Genomic DNA, 25,883 nt, shown 5'->3' with positions numbered 1-25,883 from the left:
ATTCAATCCTCTCTTCCAGGTCCCAGCACAACTATTTAAGAATCACTCGTATTCTTAAAAGCCTTGGTGAGCTTGGATATGAAAGTTTTAAATCTCCTCTTGTGAAATTTATTCTTCATGAAGCTCTTGTGGAGAATACTATTCCCAATATTAAGCAGAGTGCTCTAGAGTATTTTGTTTATACAATTAGAGACAGAAGAGAAAGGAGAAAGCTCCTGCGGTTCGCCCAGAAACACTACACGCCTTCAGAGAACTTTATCTGGGGACCGCCTCGAAAAGAACAGTCGGAGGGAAGCAAAGCCCAGAAAATGTCTTCCCCTCTCGCCTCCAGTCATAACAGTCAAACTTCTGCGCACAAAAAAGCCAAGGACTTCAAAAATTCCTCCTCAGCTGTTCATTTAAATAGCAAAACAGCTGAAGAAAAAAAAGTGGCACCAAAAGAGCCTGTGGAAGAGACAGACAGGCCCAGCCCAGAGCCCAGCAATGAAGCTGCCAAGCCAAGAAATACAGAGAAGGACAGTAATGCTGAGAATGTGAATTCTCAACCCGAGAAAACAGGTACTAATCCCACAGAAAAAAAGGAGAGTGTATCTCCTGAAAATAATGAAGAAGGTGAAAATCATAACCAAGACAGTGAAAATCCTGGAGATACAAATTGCCATGATGTTGTACTAGCACAGTGAATTATCAGAAAACCCATAGACCAGTTTAGGTTAGAGAGGAAAAAATTACTGTATCATTTATCCTAAAGAACAGAGACGAGGTCAATTTTAAATTTTAGCCATCTGTTTGTGATTTCTGTCATAAGCATTTTGTTGTTGTTTGTTTTTTTTTATTTTGGATGACAATGAAGTCAATAATAAGGAGATTTAAGATAAGACCCCATAAATGAATGTATTCTGTAATGCTTTTAGGATGTGAATTTTCAAATTTTGTGTATAATAATTACTTTGAAAATATTTTTAGAGTGTCTAGAAATTACCATGTAGTATTTGGTATGCAAAATACATCCTTTTGAGACATTATAGTCTATACAAAGGAAATCAAGAGGATAATTTCATTGGATTGCTACACCTTTACCTGATTTATGGATTTATTTTACTTTATTTTATTTTATTTTGAGATGGAGTCTCGCTCTATTGCCCAGGCTGGAGTGCAGTGGCATGATCTTGGCTCACTGCAACCTCTGCCTCCTGGGTTCAAACGATTCTCTTGCCTCAGCCTCCTAAGTAGCTGGGATTACAGGCATGTGCCACCACGCCTGGCTAATTTTTGTATTTTTAAGTAGAGATGGGGTTTCACCCTGTTGGTCAGGCTGGTCTCGAACTCCTGACCTTGTGATCCGCCCGCCTCAGCCTTCCAAAGTGCTGGGATTACAGGCATGAGCCACCACGCCCGGCTGATTAATTTTTTTTTTTTAACTGTAAGAGTTTGATCTTTTCAAATGTATTCAGAAACTAATTTGGATTCTTTGATTCTAGTACCTCAACGTGTTTATTTGTAGATTCTGATAAGTGAAATGGATGTCCTTGTGGAACTGTGACCTCCCCAGCTTATCTGTCAGTCCTGCTGTCCTCACCTCCTTGCCTCTTTCCATGCCCTTAAGCCACCATCTTTCTCAGCTAGCATGTATGTTTCTAGTGTAGTTGGCCCTCCGTATTCAGGGGTCCGGCATCTGTGGATTCAACCAACCGCAGATTGAAAATATTTGTTGGAAAAAATGGATGGTTACATCTCTACTAAATATGTGCAGTCCTTTTATTTGTCATTATTCCCTAAACAATACAGTATAACAACTATTGACATAGCATTTATATTGTATGTATTAGGTATTGTAAGTAATCTAGAGATTATTTAAAGTATTTTACATAAGGGACATGAACATTCCTAGATTTTGGTAACTGCAGAGGGTCCTGGAACCAACCCCCTACAGATATCAAGGGACCACTGTGTACATTAGGATGATCTATATTGAAATCTACATGGAACAGTGTGGGACTTCTAATTGTATGACTTCAAGATTTTGCTTTGTTTAAATTAATAACACTGTTTTCAGTATTAAGTGCTTAAAAACACATATTGATTGAAAAGTTCAAGACAAGAACTTTGCTCTCTGTGGCTGTTCCATATAAATTTGATGGTTGATTCTGAATGTAAATGACTGAAGAATTAAAAAATAAGAAATTATTCATTTTTAAAAGGCATGCCTCTTGCACTGTGAACAGGACAGTAGTTCCTTAAACCATGAATATGTCAGTGTTCTATGGATTATGAAATTAGTAATGTTGTTTAGCTCAAATGTGTCTTTTTAAAAAAGTATAGTTTTGTGCATCTCTAAGTTATCAAACTTCAAAATTGAGAACAAATTTAAAAGTTCATATATGCAACTCTAGTAAGCACTTATTATGTTACATAGCACTGATTAAGAACAATTTTGTTTTCTATATTATTACTAATTATTATTATAAATCAAAAGACACTGTGATAAGAACTTCAAAGCATACATACAAATATGGTTAAAGCAATGAATAGATGAAACATTTATACTTTATTTCATTTAGAAATGAATTAACTTTTTTGTTAGGCTTTTAAGAAAAGTTCTATTCATTTTATTCCCCTAGGGAATTTGTAATATGTCCTACTTCATATCACACATCATCTTCTGTTGCCTCTATTGATCTACATTTTCTGCAATGGATTTCTTGAAAATAATCACACTTACAGTATGCCTCTAGAAATATGATTTTACTGCTTTGAAGTTTACATGAAACATGCCAGTTGCTTAACTCTAATTTTTTATATGAATCTCAGTAGCACTTTTGTTGTACGTTGTATTCCAGTAAGTATAGTATGGAACACTTTCTCATTTTTAGTTCCCATAATATGCCAGTTTTTGTTTTCCTAGTGTTCTGTGAGTATTAGGATTTGGCAGTCAGCTTTTGCATTTCAATTTCTATTTTACATGCAAGAAAAACATGGACACTCTTATGTGGTGCTTGTAGCCGTGTTTCCATAGAGCTCAGTAAATAGCTCTACACGGTTTACAGGATGAGAAGCGATTGTCAAATTAGGCTGAATTGTAGAAACACAATTTAATTCAAAATAACTTACCAATTTTTTATAGATGATAAAGTGTTCAGACCACTTTCTAAATGCATAATATTAAAATACTGTGACCAGATATTATGATATTAATAAAGTTACCAGATACTAAAATCAATGAATATAATCTGAATTACTTAGAAATTATAGTATATTAGAGCCCTTATGAGTAAAAACATTTCATTTAGCAATTTAACTTTTAGAATACTATTCCTACTTAGGGATTTTGATTAGATTGTACCATTGAATTTGAGAATATTTAGTCTCAAGGGGAAAACTTCCTGGCATCCATCTTAAATAGTGGCCTTTTCCCACTATGGTGTTTTTAAATGCATATTCACATATAATAGTATGTTTCTTACATTTAATCCCTAAGTAACTTACATAATCATTCAGTAGAGAACAAGTAAAAGGATATCTTTCCTTTTGGAGAAAAACATTGAGTGTCTAGAATTTTTTCTATTAATGCTTTGTATATTAGTTTTTTAAATAAGATCTATAGATATGTATTTATGTGTGTCTTATATATGCAACAGTTCTCTGAGTTTGACTCCTATGTTTTGTATTTTTAAAAACTACGACATGCTTGCAGAAATTCATTGAGAAGCTGTTACAAAAAATGCAGTGAAGCATGACCAAATAGCTAAAAATATTACTGGATCTTTACAAATCTATAGTCTTTATTGTTGTTGTACTGTGGAGTACAAGGATACTAAATATTGGCTATTGGTAAAATACTAACTTGCATTTCATGGCAAATAGATATTATATCGCTTGATTAGTCTAGAACATTTCTAATATTTTGTGCTTTCATATATCAAAGGAGATTATGTGAAACTATTTTGAAATACTGTAAAGTGACATATAGTTATAAGATATATTTCTGTACAGTAGAGAAAGAGTTTATAACATGAGTTTATAATTGTACCATTATACATTTTCATGCTCGATCTCCTAAGAAATTCAAAAGATTAATGATAGAGTTGAAAATATGTTTACTTTCTCTAAATCAAGTCTGGTTGTCAACTCAAAAATTATGTTGTATAGTTTTATTTTGAATTTAGGTTTTGGGACTACTTTTTTTCCAGCGTCAATGAGAAAATAAAATCTACAACTCAGGAGTTACTAGAGAAGTTCTAAGTATTTTTTTGCTAAGTATTAAAAATATAAACATACGAAAATGCCATAATGCCTGTCATAGTCATTGTTTCATATTTTGTCATATAAAATTACCTATCCTGCTTCTAGCTTTTATACTTTAATCTGAGTGAAAGTATGATGTGGTGGAAAGGAAAGGCAGTACAGTGTTACATCTGAGTTAGTCTTTGAAAAATCATAGTAGTAAATGAACCTCAACACTGAGTGGTCAAAAATTGGTTTAACCAAGGTGGGGGGGAGAATATTTGGTTAATTGTTTGAATATTACATTTTCAAGTTTATAATAGAGTTATGGCTGAGTATTCATCCATACTGAGTAATCAAGCATTTTTAAAACTATAATTGAGGCTCTTCTAAAGCTTTGTTTTCTAATCTAAGATATAAAGGATATTCTTGATCTTGCTTGATTGTAACTACATCTACAAGTCTTTAATGTCTGTTTGGGGTGAATGGCGATCCTCTTTTGTAGGAATGTTTTTGAAGATTTCTATTTTGTTTTCCACTTAGGAAATTCCCCTCTCTCATTTGGGGTATATGTGTTGAGTATAAGGTAGGCTGTATTTAGACACGCTAGAATCATTAAATGTAGGTGAAGTTGTAGAGAAAAATAGCCTGGGTCAATGTAGGATCTAGAAAATTAGGAGTGTACATTTGCTGGCTTATCTTTGAGTTTTGTACTGTTTATTACAGGAACAGATTTGTGTGGGTAATCTCTCGGGTGACAGTGAGTACTAGTTATCCAACCCACCCAGCAGATTGTGTTCAGGGACAGAATGTGTTTTTTGATATCCCTTATTATTGAAATTAATAATAATATAGCTATAAATGTGAATGTCTGGAGGTATCCAGATGTGCCTTAACAAATGTAATGGTATTCATTCAGAAGTTTACATTTTTACTCCATTATAAAATCTCATCATTGGGAACTTTCTAAACCATGAATATCAGTTCTTTTAATGAAATTTAGTTGGTGCTTTATCATTTTGGAGAAGTTGCTGTTTGGGACGATAGCATCAGTTCATAAAGAAGTGTCCTCACCATGATATTCAACAATGTGTTATATTTGACAAAAAGTGTTTAGAGTAAGAAAGACTAACTATACTGTCTGTTACATTTATTTATGCTTTTGGTAGTTTAGCTACATAGCCCAATTTTCATTTTAAACATTCGTTAGTTACTACAAGTAATATTTATGTTTTGCTTCTTCTTAGATGTAGACGGATGCAGAAATAGAATTATATTAGAGAAATTATTAAAAGTTTAATTCCAGTAGGCAGTTGGAGAAATCTGAAGCTAATTTGAAAAGTTTTATGCTGTAGTCTCTTTAGAATCATGTAAAAAGCACTGTTTTTGCATTTTTTCCTAGATTACAGAGAGTGTTCTTTGTCATTTTTTTTCTTATTCTGTTGTGAAGTTTATTGTTTCAGTTATTTGAGGGAAATAACCTCTTAATATGTTTATTTTCCTGAATTAAAGTTTTCATGTGGAGAATACAATGAAATGTTTTGTATTATGACCCAAACTGGCTGGAAGTAGAGTTCAGAGAGGGAGAAGGGACAAGAATCAGTGTAGGTGTCTCAGGAAGGTGATGCCAGTGCTGGGCTCCACCCTTCTCCACTGGCATGATGGGTCCTCAGATTCCGCTCTGGATAATGAGGGTGTTGGGCACTGTGAGCTCTGACTTCTGGGGAGGATGGGCCATCATGGACTCCATACACAATTTTGGTGGATATCAGTTCTCATAAAATACCTGCTATAATTTATTTTGTAGTTATTTAGAAAATTGTGAGCAGTTGGGCACTAGTAAATTGTAGTTATATCTTAACGATCTTGGGAAACATTGAAATATGAGTTTTTTCCCTCACCCTTATTTATTTAATTTAAAAAATGAGGGAAGTTGTTCATTCATAGCTGTATATTAATATAAAATCTCTTTTTATAAAATGATTCAGAGAAAAGGCAGTAATGGTCACTTACTGTGCTAAAATACCCTTTTTTTCTAAAATATTTAAGCTTTAGGGTTTGTCAGTTTTACTTTTAAATTATAGTTTGTGTAACAATTTACATTAACTAGAGAAATTAGATAGATAATAAGTTTTGGTACTAAGAAACATTTACGTTCTGCACTCATTAGTCAAATGAACATTTTTTTCCAGTGCTAACAGATTTTGTTTCATGTGAAGAAAAATAAAACACAAATGAAATAAAAGTCTAGAAACAGCAACAGGAAACTCACTACAGAAATAAAGACATAACCCTTGATAAGTTTGTGTAAGTGCCAGAATTATTGGAAGCAGGTGACGAATGATTAAGAAAAGCTTTATTGTGGGGACATGCTTTAAGAATCAGCTCTGTATTTGTGCCAAGGAGATCAGGTATTGGTGTGCAAACAGATCCCATTAATACTCTGATTTGAACCATGAATTCCACCTACTCTGCTTTGAAGCCCTCCAGTAGACTGATAGATGTAATTAAATGATCAGCTACCAAGTTTAATTCCTTTGCCTGTGTGTAGCAACAGTTGGTAGTTTTACAAGTTAAATCGATGGACTGGCTGCAGATAAGAGAAAGACTAGTGATAGGTGGTTTGTGAGTGAAGTAACTCCCACACTGTCAAGAATTGACAGCGTATTGTGTGGCATTATAATTGTGAGAAACAAATGAGAGCAAAATGTTAGGTCATTTGACAAGCATTTTCCTCCTGTTTTTCAAAAGGGCTTTAAGTTGTTTCTTAAGTAAGGTAATCTTTCTTTTTTAGTATTATCTAAGAAGAAGGACGGCAGATTATGTCATTTTGGAAACTATTATGTCCCTTGTGTTTTAAATATTTCAGGAAAATGGCTACGATTGTTACATAGACGTGTGTTTTACTTATAACATAAGCTCTGATTCTCCAGTGGCCACTGGGCCTTCTCTGTGCTCTGTATTCAACTGCAGTATGAATTACAGAATGCTGTGCATGTTTGTTAGTACCAATACCATGTGTATGTGGTAGAAGGTGTAACCAGTTTCTGGATCTGTATGGTACTATAAAATACTTATTTTATAATTCTGTAACCGTATGGCAGTGTTATGCCAAAAATGTATAAAGAGCAATAGTTTCTGTTGCTTACTGCTGTATTTTAAAATATTGTTTCTAAAATAATAGTTAGAGTTCCTTTTGAGTAATTATTTTTTAATAACTATTGCCAAATATACATCCTGTAAAACTAATAAAAGCCACTACATCTTAGGTAACATTTTAGCATTGTGCTAGAGTACATTATGGTGATTTTGCATGATTAAAATATTTTTAAAGAACTAGAAAAAGTGACTTGCTGTTTTCCTGTCATTAAACATGTATTTTTTATGATTAACATATAAGACTAACATTATTTTCTTTTATCCTAAAAAATAAATATTGTGAAGGGTGAATCATATGTATATATGAAGTTATTTTTATTGTCAGATTCTACAGAACAGATCACATATATAAATATTTGGATATTGATTGTTATCTCTTTGTGTAATGCAGTTTTAAAAGTATTTTTCTTACAGATGAATGAATATGAATAGCGAATGAAGGTGAAAGATGTTTTTCACTTAGGTGGGCTAATATTTAAGTAGTCAAGTTTTCATTAAGAAAAATTGAAATTGCAAGATGAAAGTGAGGAGGTTACTCTAAGAATCAAAGGACAACGTAGACAAAAATGAGGAAAAGCATAACATTTGAGCTTGGCTGCATTCTATATAAGCAGGGAGAGAGGATGAAAGAACTAAGAATAAGTTGTAGTAAGAGAGTGAAGTTAGATTGTGCATAACTGAGAAACTGATAGCAAATAATAGCCTCAGTGGTGAATGAGCATGATTTTAACTTCAGCCTTTTGTGTGAATGGTTTAGTAGAGAGAGAAGTGCACACATGCAGTCATTTTCATAAGGGAAGAATGAATACATTCTGGTAACAGAAAATATGATTTTCTTTTCCCCACAGATTGAATGTCTGAAGGTACTGAAAAAGTCAAAGAAAATGAAGATTCTCAGGATAGTAATACATGCAGGACTGAGCCTGCACTTCTGCAGGAATGTAATTTTTAACATGGGAGAGATTCTGGAAAAGATTCATAACATTTTCCTTATTTTAATCCTCAAGTGGATGCAAAACAGACAAGCTGGTATTTCTGGCATGGAGGGAAATCCCAGCCTGGATAAAAATGATGACAGGCAGTTTGGCTTCTTGTGGGTGATTTTAGGCTTTGGCAACTTGACTGAATGAGTTGTCAGACTAATATGGGGAACAAGTAAAGATTACCCTGCCCTTGGAATTATCCCCATGAATATGTAGGATTAATTGGAAGAGCATTTTAAAATAGGACACTAAAGAGACAGATTTGAGAGTGAGCATGGATTCAACTTAACTATCAGGAAAACTGGGTTTATTAATTTTGCTACAGTAGTTAACATTCTTGTATTTTTACAACTTTATTGCATATTCACTACCAAAGAATATACAAATATTTTCTCCTCAAATGGTATATATTTTTGTTATTGAAATAGCTAGTTTTGTCTGCTCTCAGCTTTGGAAAAGAAAGAGGTTATAAGAAGAATGAATAAACAAAGGATAAGTGGTAGACAAGGTGAACCAAATGAGATCTGACAACTCACCTTAGAACACTGAGGTTGTCTGACATCTTTAAATGGATGATTTAACTGTTGTGAGGAAGAGAAGTTCAAGAAAAAGCCCTGAAGGGAAAAAAAGTAAGGGCAGAGAGACATTTTGTTGAATGGGGAGAGAGCAGGCTTTGAAGCCAGATGGACTTTGGTACAAGTGGCAACATCATCAATTATAATTGTGTGGTCTTGGGGAAGGCGTGTACATTCTCAGGGTGTCTGGTCTCTTGTTGGTAAGAATACCTGCTTTGTGAGTTTCTTGGAAGGATTGGAGAGAGTGTAGGTGAAATGCCAGGAACATACTCCAGACACTCGTTAATAGTAGCTGCTGGGGCTCTAGAAAAACAAAAGAAACAAACAAACAAACAACAACAACAACAAGATGCTTAGTTATGACAGGTCTTGTGTAGCATTTATTTTAATGAAAATCAATCTAATAGAATGGATGTTAACCAGGTTTATAGGTCGAAACAAATACTGTAAGTTTTACTTTTAATTTTAATATAGTTTTACTAAAAAAGCTAGCAGGTATGGAATTAATGATTTTATATTAGACACACTGATATTGACAGGACAGAAAATTTCCCTCACTGTGAATGTAATGAATGTACAACAGCCCTTTGTTGCTCCCTTAATAATTTTTTGAAATGGTTTCTTCTCTTCCAAGGAAAGAGCTGGAGTGTGAGACAGACGTGAAGCCTTTCAATCAGATGACCTTAGTTTATTTTTAGTACACTGTCGGTTTGATTCTTATTGAAAGCTGGAAATTTTAATTTCCAATCCTCCAAATAGATATGTAATTCATATCTTAGCGGGAGGCCACTTAAAGTTAACACTATTTAAAAATGTGTATGTAATTAATTCTATGAACATGGTGGCCTAATTGCCATTATATTCTTACAACTGGAGTTAGAAGAATGAAGAATTTTGTGCTAAAGAAACATTCGTCTTTCAAAATTCAAAATTATAGATATTTTCATACTGTGACATTAAAATGAGGCCACTGGAAGTCTTGGGTCATTGTCTTGTTCAGCTGTTTATCCCCTCAAAGCACCACCCTGTACTATACAGAAGAAATGAAATAAATTCTCATTGTTTTCAATAGAAATTGAACATTTTATTTTCTTTGAAAACAAAATCTAGGCCGGGCACGGTGGCTCATGCCTGTAATCCCAGCACTTTGGTAGGCTGAGGCGGGTGGATCACCTGAGGTCAGGAGTTTGAGACGAGCCTGGTCAACATGGGGAAACTCCGTCTCTACTAAAAATATAAAAGTTAGCTGGGCATGGTGGCATGCGCCTGTAATCCCAGCCACTCGGAAGGCAGAGGCAGGAAAATCGCTTGAGCCTGGGAGGCAGAGGTTGCAGTGAGCCAAGATCATGCCATTGTACTCCAGCCTGGGTGACAGAGAGAGACTCCGTCTAAAAATAAAATAAAATAAAATACACACACACACACACACAAACCCAGATCACCTGAGGTCAGGAGTTTGAGACCAGCCTGGCCAACATGGAAAAAACCCGTCTCTACTAAAAATACACAAATTAGCCAGGCACGGTGGCATGCACCTGTAATCCCAGCTATTCGGGAGGCTGAGGCAGGAGAATCACTTGAACCTGGGAGGCGGAGGTTGCAGTGAGCCGAGAGCGTGCTGTTGCACTCCAGCCTGGGAGACTGAGCAAGACTCTGTCTCAAAAACAAACAAACAAACAACAACAAAAAATAAAACAAGTAGCTGGGNATATATATATATATATACACATATATATATATATACACATACATATATATATATGTGTGTATATAGCATTCAACTAATTTCTCCTCATTTTATCTGTTTCGATGTCCAGAAATGAGAAGGGAAATTATAGACTTGTATAGTTGGCAGTGAGTGTGGATCCTAATTTTGCAGATAATGAAGGTGAGGGATGGATAGGTGTCATAACTCTGCTCCTCTAAAAGCTGCAGATGCAAGAGTTTGAGGGGACCCAAGCTATGTGACTCTTTTCAGTGGCTTTGCTATGTGTGGTTCTTTTTAACTCAGTGAACACCTCTTAATAGAATGCATTCAAGAGCATCAGCCCAGACAGTGGGCTGACTTGTGCTGCGGTACTAACCTAAGACCAGAGTCCTCTTCATGAAAGAGGCTTTCTCACCACTTAATGTGTTTGCTACCTGGCCAGTGCTTATGTTTGGTAGGTTCTGAAGTAGGTCCAAATGCTTCCATTTGGGAAACAAACCACTGGGTCTCTGAAAAATGGTCTTTGGATATAATCATCTCTGACAGCATGCCTTACTGTACATAGTAGCTCTTCCAGATCTCATCTCTGGGATAATGTGGAGCCTGCTGTACTGCTGTAACCCTGACATTTCTAATCTCATTGAATGACATAGCCTGATCCCCAAACTGGGAGCCAGGGAGCTATTCCTGGCTTTTCATTCATCAACACATGTAATTTGATACACATTCTGTCAATGCTATTCTTTGAATTTGTCTCCAATCCTCACTTCATCATCACTTCCAGTGCCTTCACAGATGTTTATCTATTGCAAGAAACTCCAAATTCTTCCCTCTGCCACCAGAAAGCATGCAGCCTTCATAAAATGCCATGGTGTTTCTTTGTATCTTAGGTGCCTAACAGGGTCCATAATAAACACTCAATAAACAGTCACTGAATTAAAAAAAATGTTCAGCAGTAATATCTTAAAACAAGTAATATCTTGAAATAAATATACAGCTGCTTATAAATATACGAGCAGATATATAAGTCTACAGGCAGCTACTTATGACCCCTTTTTGAGATAAGATTTCTTCAAGACAAATAGCCTCCAAAGTAAATTATTTGTATGATAGTACAGAGATTTAAATGGAAAGGTTTCATAAGTATTTAATGTTTTGTTTTACAAAGTCAGATCATAGTTCCTTCCTGGTTTCTCAAGTCACTGAGCAACAAGGATCATTAATTAGTTTTAAACTGATTTAAAAGCAGGTTCAAATTTGGGGTTAAAAGAAAGGAAGGGAAGTACATGGTCCCACTTTTCCTGCTTGGCTTGCAATTTTAAATAAGATGAAGTAATTTTACAATCATATTTAGTGGATCAATGAAGTACCTGTTTTCAGTGCCTGACTGAGAGTTAGATGCATGGAAATAAACAAGTGTGAGCACGAAACGAAGTCCCTCTGTAAGAAAACCATCTGGAGCATCTGGCAGAGTAAAGACAATTCCCTTGGCAGCTCACAGCAAAGCTGATTTTCCCCTCCTCTGTTTTTACAATTTAGACAGAAATTCTGATTGACAGCAAAGGCTACTCTTCAAGGTATGGCTTTTCCCTTAATGTTTAATTTTCAGATTGTATTGTAACTTTGATTTCAGCTTTCCTTTTTTCTGCATGTTGACAACCAAATTGAAACTAAAAGCTCACTTATTTGAAGGTTTTCTTAAATAGAAACCCTAGGGATGTTCTAGTCGATGGAAGTAAATGATCACTCAAATTCCGTTAACCTTCCTGAGCTTGAGTGTTTTGCAGGCTGGAAAACACTTGCACCTAAAAGACTTTGTGAAAGGGGTGGTTCCTCATTTTGTTTATCCTCTTATAGCTTATGGTGATGAATTCAAATTATAAAAACTGTAATGAGGTCACAAGATCATTCACACCAAACTCTCAGATAGGTCAAGAAATGCAGCGCCTGTTCTTAATAGTTTATCTGATCCTCATGGGCCTCACCCTGTGGACGGTTAGGGACATCTTCCCTTTACCAGTGGGAACTACTATCACTTCATGCTTATATTTCTCCTTTTAGTTTAAACATCCAGACTATTTGAAATTCAAATCAGGGCCAGTATAACAGCCTCTTTGGAATGACTCTATTTCTTTTGGTAAATTACTAGTCATCCAAATTTTACACCCACCTCTCTTTTTCCTGCCCAAGATGGCTTCTTGGGGGCATTGAGGAGGTTTCATCTGTGGCAGCAGAGACCAGGTGAAAAGATGTATGTGGTGTTCTCTAGATGCTCTCAAATTGCAACTGTGGAGTGGCTGTGTTAGGCTGCTCCTCTGAACTGGTAACTGTCAAGGTTCAAGTGGTCTCATCTGGCTGTTTGAGTTTAAACCTAGTGGACCCATGGTGGAGCCAATAGCCCAATAGCCTTCAGTCTTGAAGTTGTTACTAACAGCAGCCACATCATTTAGACTCCAAGCTTCTGTAAAGTCATGGGCAATGTGGGAGGCATCTGTATGATGGAGAGAGATTTGGCCCTGTAATTTGAATTTTATCTTTGAGATTTGGCCATGTGACTTTGGGAAAGGTAAGTGACACTCTATGAGCTTCAGTTTCTTTGTCAAGTGGAAATAATAATACCTGGCAGAGGCCTGAAGATTATAAAATTGGAATGTTTATTCCTGACACAGACTGGATAATATATGAATGTTATTAATATTTCTTGAATATTTGTGGTTTCTGAGTGTTCTTTTAAAGCCTGAAATCAAAAAGAGAAGAGTAAGGAGGGAAAAAAGAAAGGAAAGAAAGAAAAGACACAGAGCCATATCTCTATTTAATGTTTTAGATTGCTCTTTGACTTTTGTTTAGTTTTTTCCTGATTAAATAACACTGAATCCTTCTTTATCTAATTTGATTCATATGAGAAAAGACTGAGACCACAAATGGAAGAAACATTATATAAATTAATGTTATTACTATATTTATAATATAATCATTCTAGGAATTTTGGGTAATCTACTTTTAAAATTAAGAACCATCTATAAAATACCCATCATGGGATTTGGTGAGATAAACGATATCACATTTAATGGTTCAGAAAGTTAGTTTCCTCTTTATCATCAATATTTCTGTGTGGAAAGAAAAACATCAGTTAGGTAGTTAGATTTCCCAAAAGTGTTTTCAAGAGAATTTTGTACATCTAGGAAAAATTTTGCTGATAAAACATTTTTTCTCTACTCTTAGTTTTTAGGCCTCCTACAAGCACTCTGTAATTGCACAAATGCAATTGCTGATTCAAACTAAAGCATGAGAATTATGCTAAACAAAATCCAGCCCTAGAAAACATTTTTGTAGTGCCCATTAATATGATAAATCTGATAATTTTTAAGTGGTAACTATATGTAGATTTGTAGAGTGGGTAGTCCATAAAAGAGCTGGACCTAATTATCTTGGTAAGTAGCTTCATAGTTGACACCAGGGAGATTTGTTCGTTTCTAGTCATGTATTGACATGCTTGCAAACTGGGATTCAGTGAGTCTTCATCTAGACAGATTTTTTTCTAGTATGTCAGGAAATTATCTTCTAAGTGGTTATACATATATGTGTATATATCTCCAATTGGATATATATCTATATCTCCAATTAGATATATATCATTCCAATTGAGAAGTACCCCTCCTCCATTACAACCCTTCCTCTACTACCACCAATTTGAAGAAATTGTTATTCTGATAATTAAACTAATAAAACTGACAAATAATGAAAGAGATTACTTTCCTCAATAGTTAACTCCTAAGATAGGCTGTCTGAAATACTTCGGGATAAATATAACAACATATGTACAAGATCCGTACATTGAAAACTACAAAAGATTGTTAAGAGAAAATTTAAAAGTCAAATAAAAACGCAAAGTATCATATTCTTGAACTAGAAAACTCATATTGTTAAGAAATCAATTTTCCCCAAATTGATCTTTAGATTCAATGCAAGTCCTCCCAGAGGACTTCTCTGTAGAAACCCACAAGCTGATTCTAATAGATAATGTGGAAATAAAAAGGACCTACAATTGTCAAAATAGTCCTTTAAAAGACAAATAAATTTGGAGGATTTCCATTTTTTGATTTCAAGCTTTACTTCAAAGCTATATAATCAAGACAGTTTGGTCTTGGTATAAAGATAGATCAGTGGAATAGAGTAAACAAAGAGTTCAGAAATATGTTCAATATATAGATGTGTGTATAGACTTATATTCAACATACTAACATATGTAAAGAACTCTCACCACTCAAAAACAAGACAAATGACAAGTTTAAAAAGGGAGTGAAGGATTGGAACATACCCTTCACAGAAATACATATGCAGTGGCCAAGAAGGACATGAACATATCATTAATCATCAGGGAAGTGCAAATTTCCCTGATGAGATATTACTACAAACCTGCTAGAATGGCTAAAATTTAAAAGACTAACAAAAACAAGTGTTGGAAAGGATGTGGAGCAACTGGAACTCTCATACACTGCTCCTAGGAATGCAAAATACTATAAATACTTTGAAAAACCATTGTCAGTTTCTTATAAAGGAAAACATATACTTCCATACGGCTCAGTTTTAGATCATATGGAAGTATATGAAAACCTATGTCCAAGAGGAATGAACCCTATGTCCACAACAAGACAGGTACACTAATGTTCACAGCAGCTTTATTCATAATAGCTCCCAACTGAAAACACCCCTAATATACATTTACAGATGAATGGATAAGCAATTTGTAGAATATTCATGCAACGTACCAGTAAAAAAGAATAAACTACTTTTATATGTAATAGCATTGGTGAAGCTCCAAAACCTTCTAAGCAAAAAAAGCCAGACACAAAAGAATACCTGTTGTATGACTGCATTTACATGAAGTTTATAGAACAAACAAAACTAATCTATAGCGATAGATATCAGCTCAGCAGTTGCCTGAGAAGGGGCTGGAGTTTGATTGCCGAGTTATGAGAGAATGTGGTGGGGCCTGGGGAAAGAAGGGAAAGGCCGACAGAAGCATTACACAGGTTAACTACGGGGATGATTATATGGGTGTATATGTCATCAAAGTTCATTGAACTATACACTTAAAATAGGTACATTTTATTGTATGCAAAATATAGTTCTATGATATGAAAAAAAGAAAAAAAAACCAGACTCTCTTCCTAGTTAAAAGTTTTCAAAGTAGCACCTAGAAGGCCCATCTAACTCGGCATAAATGTGAAAAGCCTAGAGAGGATAGTAATTTCTTCCCCATGACTCTATCTTCTTAATAAGAGGAACCTGCTCCCACAGCCTGCCCAGAGTTTCATTTTCACAGCCTTTCATAGCTTACAAAATAGTTTAAAATCCTCATAAACATTAAATTAAGAAGGAAATGCATTTCTAGGCTGTTATTTTTCTGTCATATCAATGTCAAGTATTTATCTGTCATCTTAAGTATTGTATTTTCTGCTTCATCATTTTTTTGATTGTGGCATCTCTAAAATAAGCAACTGGATAATGCTCAACACAGGGAAAATAGTTCCTTGAATTTCTTCCTTACTGATAATCTCTTCCACATCTGTCTTGTTATCATGGCTTTCTAATGAGATTCTAAGTAGTCTCCCTACCCCCAATTCATTCACCATGTGAATATCACCATGTAAATAATCCTACTAAAGCTATTCCTTAATCAAATCATCCCCCTTCTCAGAAACCTTCAGTCACTTGGCTTACTAAAAAACAAAATTCATTAGTTTTCCAGGACTGGTTCCATTCTATCTTTCCTGATTTCCCACTGTTCCCCTGTGAATGATACATATTCTAGCTGAAATTGGCCACCAGTCATTCCTCTTCTACCTCCACCTTTTCCTTCCTCTTTGCATTCCAGGTCTCATCCACCTTCCATAACAGTTTGCCTGCCTCTCCTCAACCATCACTCACAACAGGTGTGATCCCAGCCACTCATCAAAGCATTTTCTTTCTCTTGCAGTTACTCCTGCATTAGATTACAAACTCTTAAAGGGCTGGGCTTAGTTTCTGTCATCTTTATTTCTCCATAGAGAGGCCTTGACACAATTTGAGTGAATTCATGGAATGAATCATGCAAGTCCATGTGGTTGAGAAGCAGAAGAGTGAGGACCAGAATCTCTAACTGTTCATTCCTCATTCTATTACTTTTTACACCATGGCTGTTGCAAAAATCTCCCACAGGACTTTGAATTGCCTTTGGAGAAGGATGGGGAGAACACGCTGCTCCAGACATTTAAAACTGAATCAAAGAAGGCCGTAAAACTTGCTGCAGGGAATCGTCCTAGCAGAAAGATCAGCTTAGATGCCTTTTTACTTCTAATCTCTTATGGTGGTAGAGCAAATGGACTATAAAGTCTCCTATGGAAATTGTTACTACTCACTGGATCCTTTTACGTACACTTTCTTTTTTCTTTTTAAATGGAGACTGATTGGAGACTTACAGTTTGTGTGTGGTCAATTCTTTGTATATTCTTTGTAAATGGGTTCAAACTTTTTGTGTGTTTGAAGAATATTTTTACAAAATAGAATTTTGGGCAGCACATTTTTGAAGGCATTAGCTTCCAAATACATTTAATGTGGCACACTCACCAGGCCACCCTTTGACACCACAATGTCGTTTGAGAAGAGCGGATACCATTTTAAACCAGCTTCCTTATGACACTGCATGTTCCAAGAAAACACAATCTGTCTTTGGGTTGGCTTGGCACTTTCGATAGCTCTTATACTTGCCTCCTTCTTGTGCCAAATCATACCTCAATGTTCTCCCAAGACAATACTAGAAAGTATATTGTCTTGGTTGCAGCAAAAGTACATTTCTGGTGTGGACAAAAATATAGCCACTTGCCTATGACATGACACTCAGGTGGATATATGCTACTTTTAATGATGTCAGTTGAAGCAGATGAACAAAACACAACACGTGGTGGAGGCTACTGACTGCCCTCCTTTTGTTCCATTGTAAAGATGTAGCTGGACACATGGTTGTTCAGCCAGAGACTTCTTTCCCAGCCTTCTTACAACTACGTGAAGACTTGGGACTATACCATTTTGGTACAGTGTGAGGGATGTGATATGTGCTGCTTCTGAGCTTGGGCCTAGTAATGCTGGCTGGGTGCTCTTTTCACAAGCTGGAACTTAAATCTGCCTCCAACCCTGCTCAGCATGGTTATATTTTAGAACATGGGTGGGCAAACTTTTTCTTCACGTAAAGGGCCAAATAGTAAATATTTTCAGCTTTGTAACCATTCAGTCTCTACCTTATGGTGTGTAAGCAGCCAAGATGATATGTAAACAAATGGGCATGGCTGTATTCTGATAAAATGTTATGTGCAAACCCAGGTGGCAGGCTGGATTTGGTCCACGGCCTGTAGTGTTCTAATCCCTGCCTTGTGGTGAAGAAACTGTGGAAAGAAACTGGGTGCCTACATGGCTGCAAGGAACAGAGCTGCCCCAGACCAGACCGCTCTCCTCCGGACAGTTTATGAGAGAGAGGGGAGCCTTCTTTTCTTTATGCCACAGTACTTTGGGGCCTCTTCATGCGGCAGCTGGGCTTTTCCCCTACTCAGTACACATGAGCAGGCACTGTTGGCCATTTTTAGATTCAGCTTCACATTTGAGAGCAGGAAGCTTTAGTCTGGAGCTCCAGCCATTTGAGACTGACTCTTCACTGAGTCTTATGTTACCCCAGAAGGCTCTAAGTTATTCCATTCATTTTATTTAAGGAAGGTAGATTAGTTTTGTCAGTAGTCCTCTGTCCTTTTGGATTATTGTCTTACCCTTTATTGAAACTGATGGAGGTATTCCCAGGGTCTATTTGACGACCCCTGAGCTGCCTGAGGGGCATAGTATGCAGACATAATATATGAAGGAGGTAACATTTTTCTTTGGGGATTTTTTGTTCCTCCTTCATCCAAAGTCCTTTTATTCATCCTCAGATATCTCTACTTATGGCTTAGTCTTAGAGTATTGGTTTTTCTTAGCTATAAATTATAGCTCATAAAACTTAATATGTCATATTTGTTTGTTTGGCTTTTTCTAGTCATAAATTATATGACCTTTACAGAAAATTTAGAAAATATAGAAAACTGAAAAGTTATACATGGTACAACTCACAACCACAAACAGAGGTAACAATTTTGGTGTATTTTCTATACAGTTTTGGCGTATACTGGGACACAGTTTAAAAAAACTCTTCAAAATTCAAAGGGATAAGATTCCATAATTAAAGCTAACGAAATTGGTGAATGATTACTCAGTTATTTTTGCCTGAAGGTTAGGCAGGGTTTGATGTAAGAGGTAATATTCCAATTTGATCTTAGAGTATAAAAGCACTTTGAAGCAGAGAGAATAAGGAAAATCATCCTATGGTAAAAGAAAACATGGAGGCATTACAGTGTACATTTATATGGAGAATTTAATAGTTGACTATGGTCTTGAGGAATTTATTAAAACTTGGTGCTCTAGTTTTCTTGTTTAAGCATTGGGAATGGTCATATTTGTCTTTTACCATTCTAGAAAATGGACTATGTGAAGATAAGCCATGTTCAAATATGAATTCTTGAGAGAAAAGGAACCCAAAGATCTATGGCATAATTGAATATCAGATTTTTTTCATTCTTACTAGTTATGATTTTATTCACTATAATTATTCTTCCAGTCCTTTTTGTGAAAAGTTTACAAGAAAAAAAAGGTATCACATGTTTTAAGTAAATATTTGTTTTATTATCTGGACTTTTATTCACAAGGAAAAGCTATTTGAAAATCATCCTTATTTTAGGTTAAATGAGAATGATATTCATTTAATTTTATTAAGTATTTTTGGATGTCTCTGACTGTGATATTTGTTCCTCTCAATGAGTTATAAAATTAATTTTCAATTTCAATCATTAATTTGGCTGTCACAAAAGTAAGCTATATAATGTTCAAGTACTAGTCTTTTAAGTGTCATTAAAACTAATCACTACTGTGTATTGAAAAAATAAACATTTCAGTTGTAGACACTTGCAAACAGTTCAGAGTAACTGTAAATATGAGAGCAGTAACATTTCAGATATTTCTGCTTTTCAGGTAAAAAAAAGAAAACAATCTAAAAAGCAGTGCCACGAGGAGAAAATATTGAAAAGTAATCTGTTTTAGTACCCAAGTGAATACTTGGAAATGTCAGGCCCTTGTCCATTATAATATTGAATTCCTCATGTTTTATATGATGAGCACTATAACCTCTTGTTAGGAACAATGTCAATAAAATTGTACAGGAATACATTGGAAGTTAAGAATGCATTCTAATGTTTACATGGACTAAATAAAAAACTATGTATGTAGACCTAAACAGAAGTCATTTTGTTGTCATCTGCATGTTAAATTTTATAGTTTCACTAAACAAAGATGGTTTATTTTTTAAAAGGAACTGTAATTCAGGTATGATAGGTGTAGCAAATCAACTCAAGTATACAAGAAACATGCCAGTTCTTATTGCCTTTAAATCAAATTAAACAGACCCTTACTCCCCCTCACCAGGCTGCCAGGAAACCAAATTTCAATTACTTTCGAGATCCCTGATCCTCCAGAATTGTATCAATATCCAGGAAGTCGAATGGTATGGGATCAAGACCAAGGTCTCTAGTTGCTAGATCATTGTGACCCCAGCTGACAAATCACAGTTAAACTTCAACATCTGTAGTTCCTTACAGTGTCGTGGCTCTCTGCTCCATAGTAAGGGGGGTATTGGGCTTTTGCTAAAGTTGAGGTTCTCAACACTTGGGGTCTCTCCTCCCTAGGTGCACTACAGAGGCTTCCCTCTGATGTCTGGCTATATTTCCGTAGAGATACAGAGGTGCATTTTGTGCACTGCCCACAGGGCTAGATTGAGGGGATGAGGGGGCCTAGAGGCAGCCAGGCCCTGTGCCTTGGCATGGGCTGATCCATTTTCCTCTGGACAAAGGTACCATCTGCTGCTCATCAAGCTGTATGCCTGTTGGGCTACATCTGCCTAGATGGGACACCTTTTCAGTTGGCGCAGAGTCTTCTTATGTAGACTTACCTAAACCAGACGTGGCCAGCACCACCTTCTAGCACTGCCACAGAGCACAGCCCAAGTTCCTGCTACTTACAGAGTCCTCAGATCTTGTGCTTCCTCCCACAGCATGAGAAAGAAATCCCTTCTCTCAGCATTTCTGCTTCTTAAAGACACTGTTCTCCCGTCCCCTTCCAGGACTCCCAGCAAAATCCCATTTGAGGATTTAGTATTTCACAAAAGAGTGAAAAAGTCCTTCGGGTTCGGGCTGTTTTGTTCTCTGCCTGGTCAAGATACCCATGGAAAGGGATTACCAGGGGAGATAGATGAAGCTAAGAGTGCAGCATACACTGGTACTTCAAAAACCTCTGCTGCACAAGTACTAACGGGAGGAAGAATTCAGTTATAATGTTTACAATCTGCCTTTCCTTCTCTCTCTAGGGAGAAAGGGCTATTTTTTGACCAGACCGTCCTCTTAGACTTGAGGAATGCTGTCCAGAATGAGGAATGATGGGGAGAGAGCCCGGGAGTCAACAGTTGGACATAAAGGATCAAAGAAAGGAATGCGGATAAAAGGAGGGGAGGAGCCCAAGCATGGAAAAGAGGAGAACAAGAGAAGGGAGTCCTGAGGAGGAAGGGTGCACCTGACATGACAGTGGTAAAAGCATCGTTGGGAAACCCTGCTGTACATTGTGTGCTATAGCTCTCCCACCACCTCTTCCTCAAGAGACTTTGAGTGAAGCCCTCTGTGACTTTCCAAGGCTTTGTTTTTTTTTTTTTTTTTTTTTTTTTGCATGGGTAAGATTTGTATATTTCAGGTTGTGAAACTGTGCTGAGATTGTGCTCCAGGTGCCTCAGCGTGGTCTGCGTGCATCGTCCTTCTGCATCACCACCAGGGAGTGTGATAGAATTTGCAGTCTTTGTGCCACAGAGAAAAATAGGTTTAAGAACTCTGACTTAGGAGTAAGTCAAAGATGCCCTGATACATACTAGTTAGAATGGCAAACAATTTTTTAATAATGAAAAATGTCAAGTTTTGTTTAGAACGTGGAAGAACAGTGGATGGAATGCTCATTCACTAATAGTGGGCTGTAAATTGTTACAGGTATAACTTTGGAAAGTGATTTGTCAGTAGCTACTAAAGCAGAACATATGTATACCCTGTGGCCTGGCAATGAGCTCCGGGGTGGATGCTCAACTGGTGTGTGTACATATGTGCACCAAAAGACGTAAACTATTCATAACATCTTCAAACTGCCCATCAATAGCAGAAGTCATAAATATGGTGTATTCAAAGATGGAATTCTACATAGTAATGATCAGAAGCCATCTACAACTATACATGGCAATGAAGCCAATTTTCACAAACAGAATGTTGAGTGAAAGAAGTCAGATGCAAAAGAGTTTCTGCTCTGCGATTCTATATACATATGGAGTACAAATACAGGGAAAACACATCAGTGAGGTTAGAGGTTGGGATGATGGTTACCCTTGGGGAGGGGTTGGTGACAGGAAGGGACTACAAAGGGTGTTTCTGCAATGTTGATAATGTTTCGTTTTCTTATCTGGATAACAGTTACATGGTTGTGTTCAGTTTGTGAAAATATAGCAAATTGTTCAGTTATTATGTGTGCACTTCTTGGTATGTATATCACATTTCAATAAAAAGTAAAGCCTAAAAAATGAGTTAAAATTTTTGCCACACTTTACATACTGACGTTTTTTTTGAAGGTCATAATTCTCTCATAAAATACTGAGCAAGATTATAATTGAATACTGAATCATTGCATACTTATCAAATCCTGATACAAAAAAAAAAAAACAAGTATCATTAGTTGAGGAACTTGGGAAATGAAATTAGTTTTCCTTAAAGATACCAACATCAGAGATTAACATTTGTGTTCTCCCACAGCAGTGCAAATATTAAAAGCAAAGATTCAATGAGATCGTGTTATAAATGACAAGTATATCCTGGCATACAGGGGCACATAAGTGGAACTATCTTTAATTCAAAAACCTACAACTATGTGGTCCAAGGAGGGAGGCACACATTTATCAATGCGATATGTATGGCAGAGTCTGATTGCTGTTTCCCACCTGGGCCAGAGGGCTTGGACTGGATGCTGTTCTTCTGTGTCTTGGGGCTGCAGGGGTGGTTTGTTGAAATGACTTTGCTTTTAAGGAAAGCAGATGAGCAGCTAACGTTGGCTAACATTTATTGAATGTTTGCTTTGTGCCAAACACTGTACTAAGCAGAGCTGATTTGAGGGAGAGGAGAAGCCGGTTCAAATTACTAGAATCTAGTGGTCTGGAAGGAGGCCTTGGACATGTCGATATTGCGTATCAATGCAAATCCTCAAGAGTTTTTTTTAGTTGGATGACCCTGTTGAAGGGGATTTTGAATTACTTTTCTTTGGTTTCCAATCTTTGAAGTAGGAAGTATTGTATTTTAAAGAGGATAAAACAAATTCACAAAAGGTTAAGTGATTCGCTCAATGTCACACAGCTAATGAGAGACCTAGCCAGGATGTGAACCCAGCTAGACTGACTCCAGAGGCTAAGACATTAGCAATTAAACTGTGCTGAGTAATGGTTGTCTATTTTTATGTCACCAAAGTCCAAACAGGACAGAGTAACATGAGGATAGACAAGCCACAGTGCAAATGCAGAAGGACCTAAATGTTGGAAATTAATCCAGACAGCAAATGATGCCTAGATCAAGGAGTCTTGGCAATCTCTGGGAAATATTTTTCCCAGAAGGTTTCAAACATAATTCAAGTTTATTTAAAAGTCTAAATCAGTTTCTTATAAACCAAAAAGGTTCTATCCTAATCAACTTGATACATATTAATATTAAATGATCATTTTAAGTTATTCTATCTTACTCAAAGAGTTTTAAATCAGTATTCTGAGATAATATACTTCAGTTGCCATACAATTGCATTGTGTCTTTGTTTTAGTAATATAAAAGTATTCTTTCCTCCATCAACCAACATTTAAAATACATTTCTTTCATATTAGTGGAATTTTATGTGCCTGCTAAGTACCATGTGGAAATAATCAAGTCCCATTATGAACCCAAAGCCAATTCAGAACCAATTTCAAAGCAGTTTACTCACTTAGTATAAGCAGCTGTGCACTTTTACATTTACAGTTTAACATTTAAAATCCCTTTGTTTTAATTTTGAATCTACTTTTTTGATATAAGTTAATTACTTTGGCAGGATCTAGACCATGCTGGGGTTTGTATCATATGGACTCACTGCTCCCTGCACCAGGTGGCCAGCTGTGTGTGATATCAGAAGATGTCTGGGAGGAAGACTTAGTGTCTCCTGGAAGTTAACTAGTTTCTTTGCTTTCTTTGCTTCTAGGACTTTCACGAACTTTTTCAGATTACCCAGGCTTGGACTGGGGTATTATGTCAGTTACTTGGAGAATGAATGCAGGTTCTCCACTAGCCTTATTCTCTTTCAGGGCCTTGGCCAGGAGTGTCTGGTTCCTTGGCCATGTTTTTTGAGATTGGGCCTTATGGCCACCTCCTACTCATTTTCTTCCCCAGTTCCTGATCCTGAGATCAGGTTAAGGGAATGCAGATCCCTGGCAAAGGAGACACTGATGAAGGCAAATCAGAAACCCTCTCTAAGGCATTAAGGGCCTGAGTGATGACTCTGAAAAGGTCTAAAATCACCTGAGAAGTTGGGTATTTCTCAAAGACCAGAGAGTAAAGATTTAAATGCAGGTCACCGCAGAGCAGATAAACTCCAACTCCCTCTTGGGAAAAGAACTCAATCACTTTATGTTGTTTTTGGAGCTACTAACTTGCCCACCTCACAGCAGGGAAAGGCTTGCTGGCCCTGGGCTCTGGCCTCTGGCCAGTCTTGCTAACTCACATGCCCTCTCTTCATGTTAAAATTGAAGAGCACTGTCATGGCTTCACAAAGCTCTTTAAGGGCATTGTCAGCGTGAACTTGTTTTCATTTTCCATAGTCACCAGCTTGTGAGCCAGCTCCTCGACAGCAGCTCCTGACAATGTTGTCTGTGACCTCACACCTCTGGACACCTGCCCTAAGGACTGTCTATTCCAGTCAGCTGTCCCTCCATGTTATCTGTACATATTCTGTCTCCACTCCAGGAACACCTCATGTTGTCCTGGTATTTTGGAAACTAGGTTTTATTGTGAAATCCAAGATGTTACTAAAGGACAACAGAGAAAGAATTTTCCAAGTACTTGGAATTAGGACAGATGACTTTAAAAAAACAACATTTTAGCCAGGTGTGGTGGCTCACGCCTATAATCCCAGCACTTTGGGAGGCCAAGGTGGGCAGATTGCCTGAGGTCAGGAGTTTGAGACCAGTCTGGCCAACATGGTGAAACCTCTCTATTAAAAATACAAAAAAAATTAGCTGGCTGTGGCGGCATGTGCCTGTAATTCCAGCTACTCAGGAGGCTGAGGCAGGAGAATTGCTTGAACCCAGGAGGGGAGGTTGCAGTGAGCCGAGATCGTGCCACTGCATTCCAGCTTGGGCAACAGAGCGGGACTCCAGATCAAAAACAAAAACCCATCATTTCCTGGTCAAAGAAAAAGTAACTTATATTTTCTTCCATCATAAAAGCAATTCATGATCCCAGCACTGGGAAGTGCCAGGGAAATGAGACTATACTAAGCACTGTACACATTCACCTATTCAGCCTTGACAGTAGTGTGGTAAACAGGATAGAAAATGTCTCTGCTCTAGTGGATCTTAATTCAAATTAGGTAAATAGGCATTAAATAACTAAATCAATAAGATAATTATAGATAGCAAGAAGTCATTTGAAGAAATATTACAACATTAAGGAATAGAGTGATGCGGCAGGGTCTGCTAAGGGACAGGAGGCTAGGTCTGCCTGTGAAGGCAGAATTTAAAAACAAACCTGGGCAAGATGGCCGAATAGGAACAGCTCCAGTCTCCAACTCCCAGCGTGAGTGACACAGAAGACCGGTAATTTCTGCATTTTCAACTGAGGTACTGGGGTCATCTCACTGGGGAGTGCCAGACAATCGGTTCTGGTCAGCTGCTGCAGCCCGACCAGTCACAGCTGAAGTAGGGCGAGGCATTGCCTCATCTGGGAAGCGCAAGGGGGAAGGGAATCCCTTTTCCTAGCAAGGGTAACTGAGACACACAACACCTGGAAAATCGGGTAACTCCCACCCCAATAC

At 36.9% G+C, this 25,883-nt stretch overlaps 1 protein-coding gene and 1 long non-coding RNA gene across 4 annotated transcripts in view; one reads left to right on the top strand and one right to left on the bottom strand.

The window, feature by feature from the left end:
- The window catches only part of OGFRL1 (opioid growth factor receptor like 1), a 34,775-nt gene extending 13,331 nt beyond the window's left edge, over positions 1-21,444 (top strand). For 2 of the 3 annotated variants that reach the window (XM_017871399.1, XM_017871400.1), the window contains exon 7: positions 20-7,569. In XM_017871399.1, coding sequence (XP_017726888.1) covers positions 20-683 — 664 coding nt within the window. In that variant the 3' untranslated portion in view covers positions 684-7,569. Of the gene's footprint in view, positions 1-19; positions 7,570-21,123 lie in introns of those variants that run through there. The other variant, XM_017871401.1, reaches the window with a different exon arrangement.
- LOC108529216 (uncharacterized) overlaps positions 1-25,883 on the bottom strand; it is a 158,723-nt gene that overhangs the window by 45,607 nt on the left and 87,233 nt on the right. The window lies entirely within an intron of this gene.

Source organism: Rhinopithecus bieti, unplaced genomic scaffold, assembly GCF_001698545.2.
Source record: "Rhinopithecus bieti isolate Rb0 unplaced genomic scaffold, ASM169854v2 scaffold_4709, whole genome shotgun sequence".
NCBI classification, from domain to species: Eukaryota; Metazoa; Chordata; class Mammalia; order Primates; family Cercopithecidae; genus Rhinopithecus; species Rhinopithecus bieti.
This window is presented reverse-complemented; position numbering and strand designations above follow the sequence as displayed.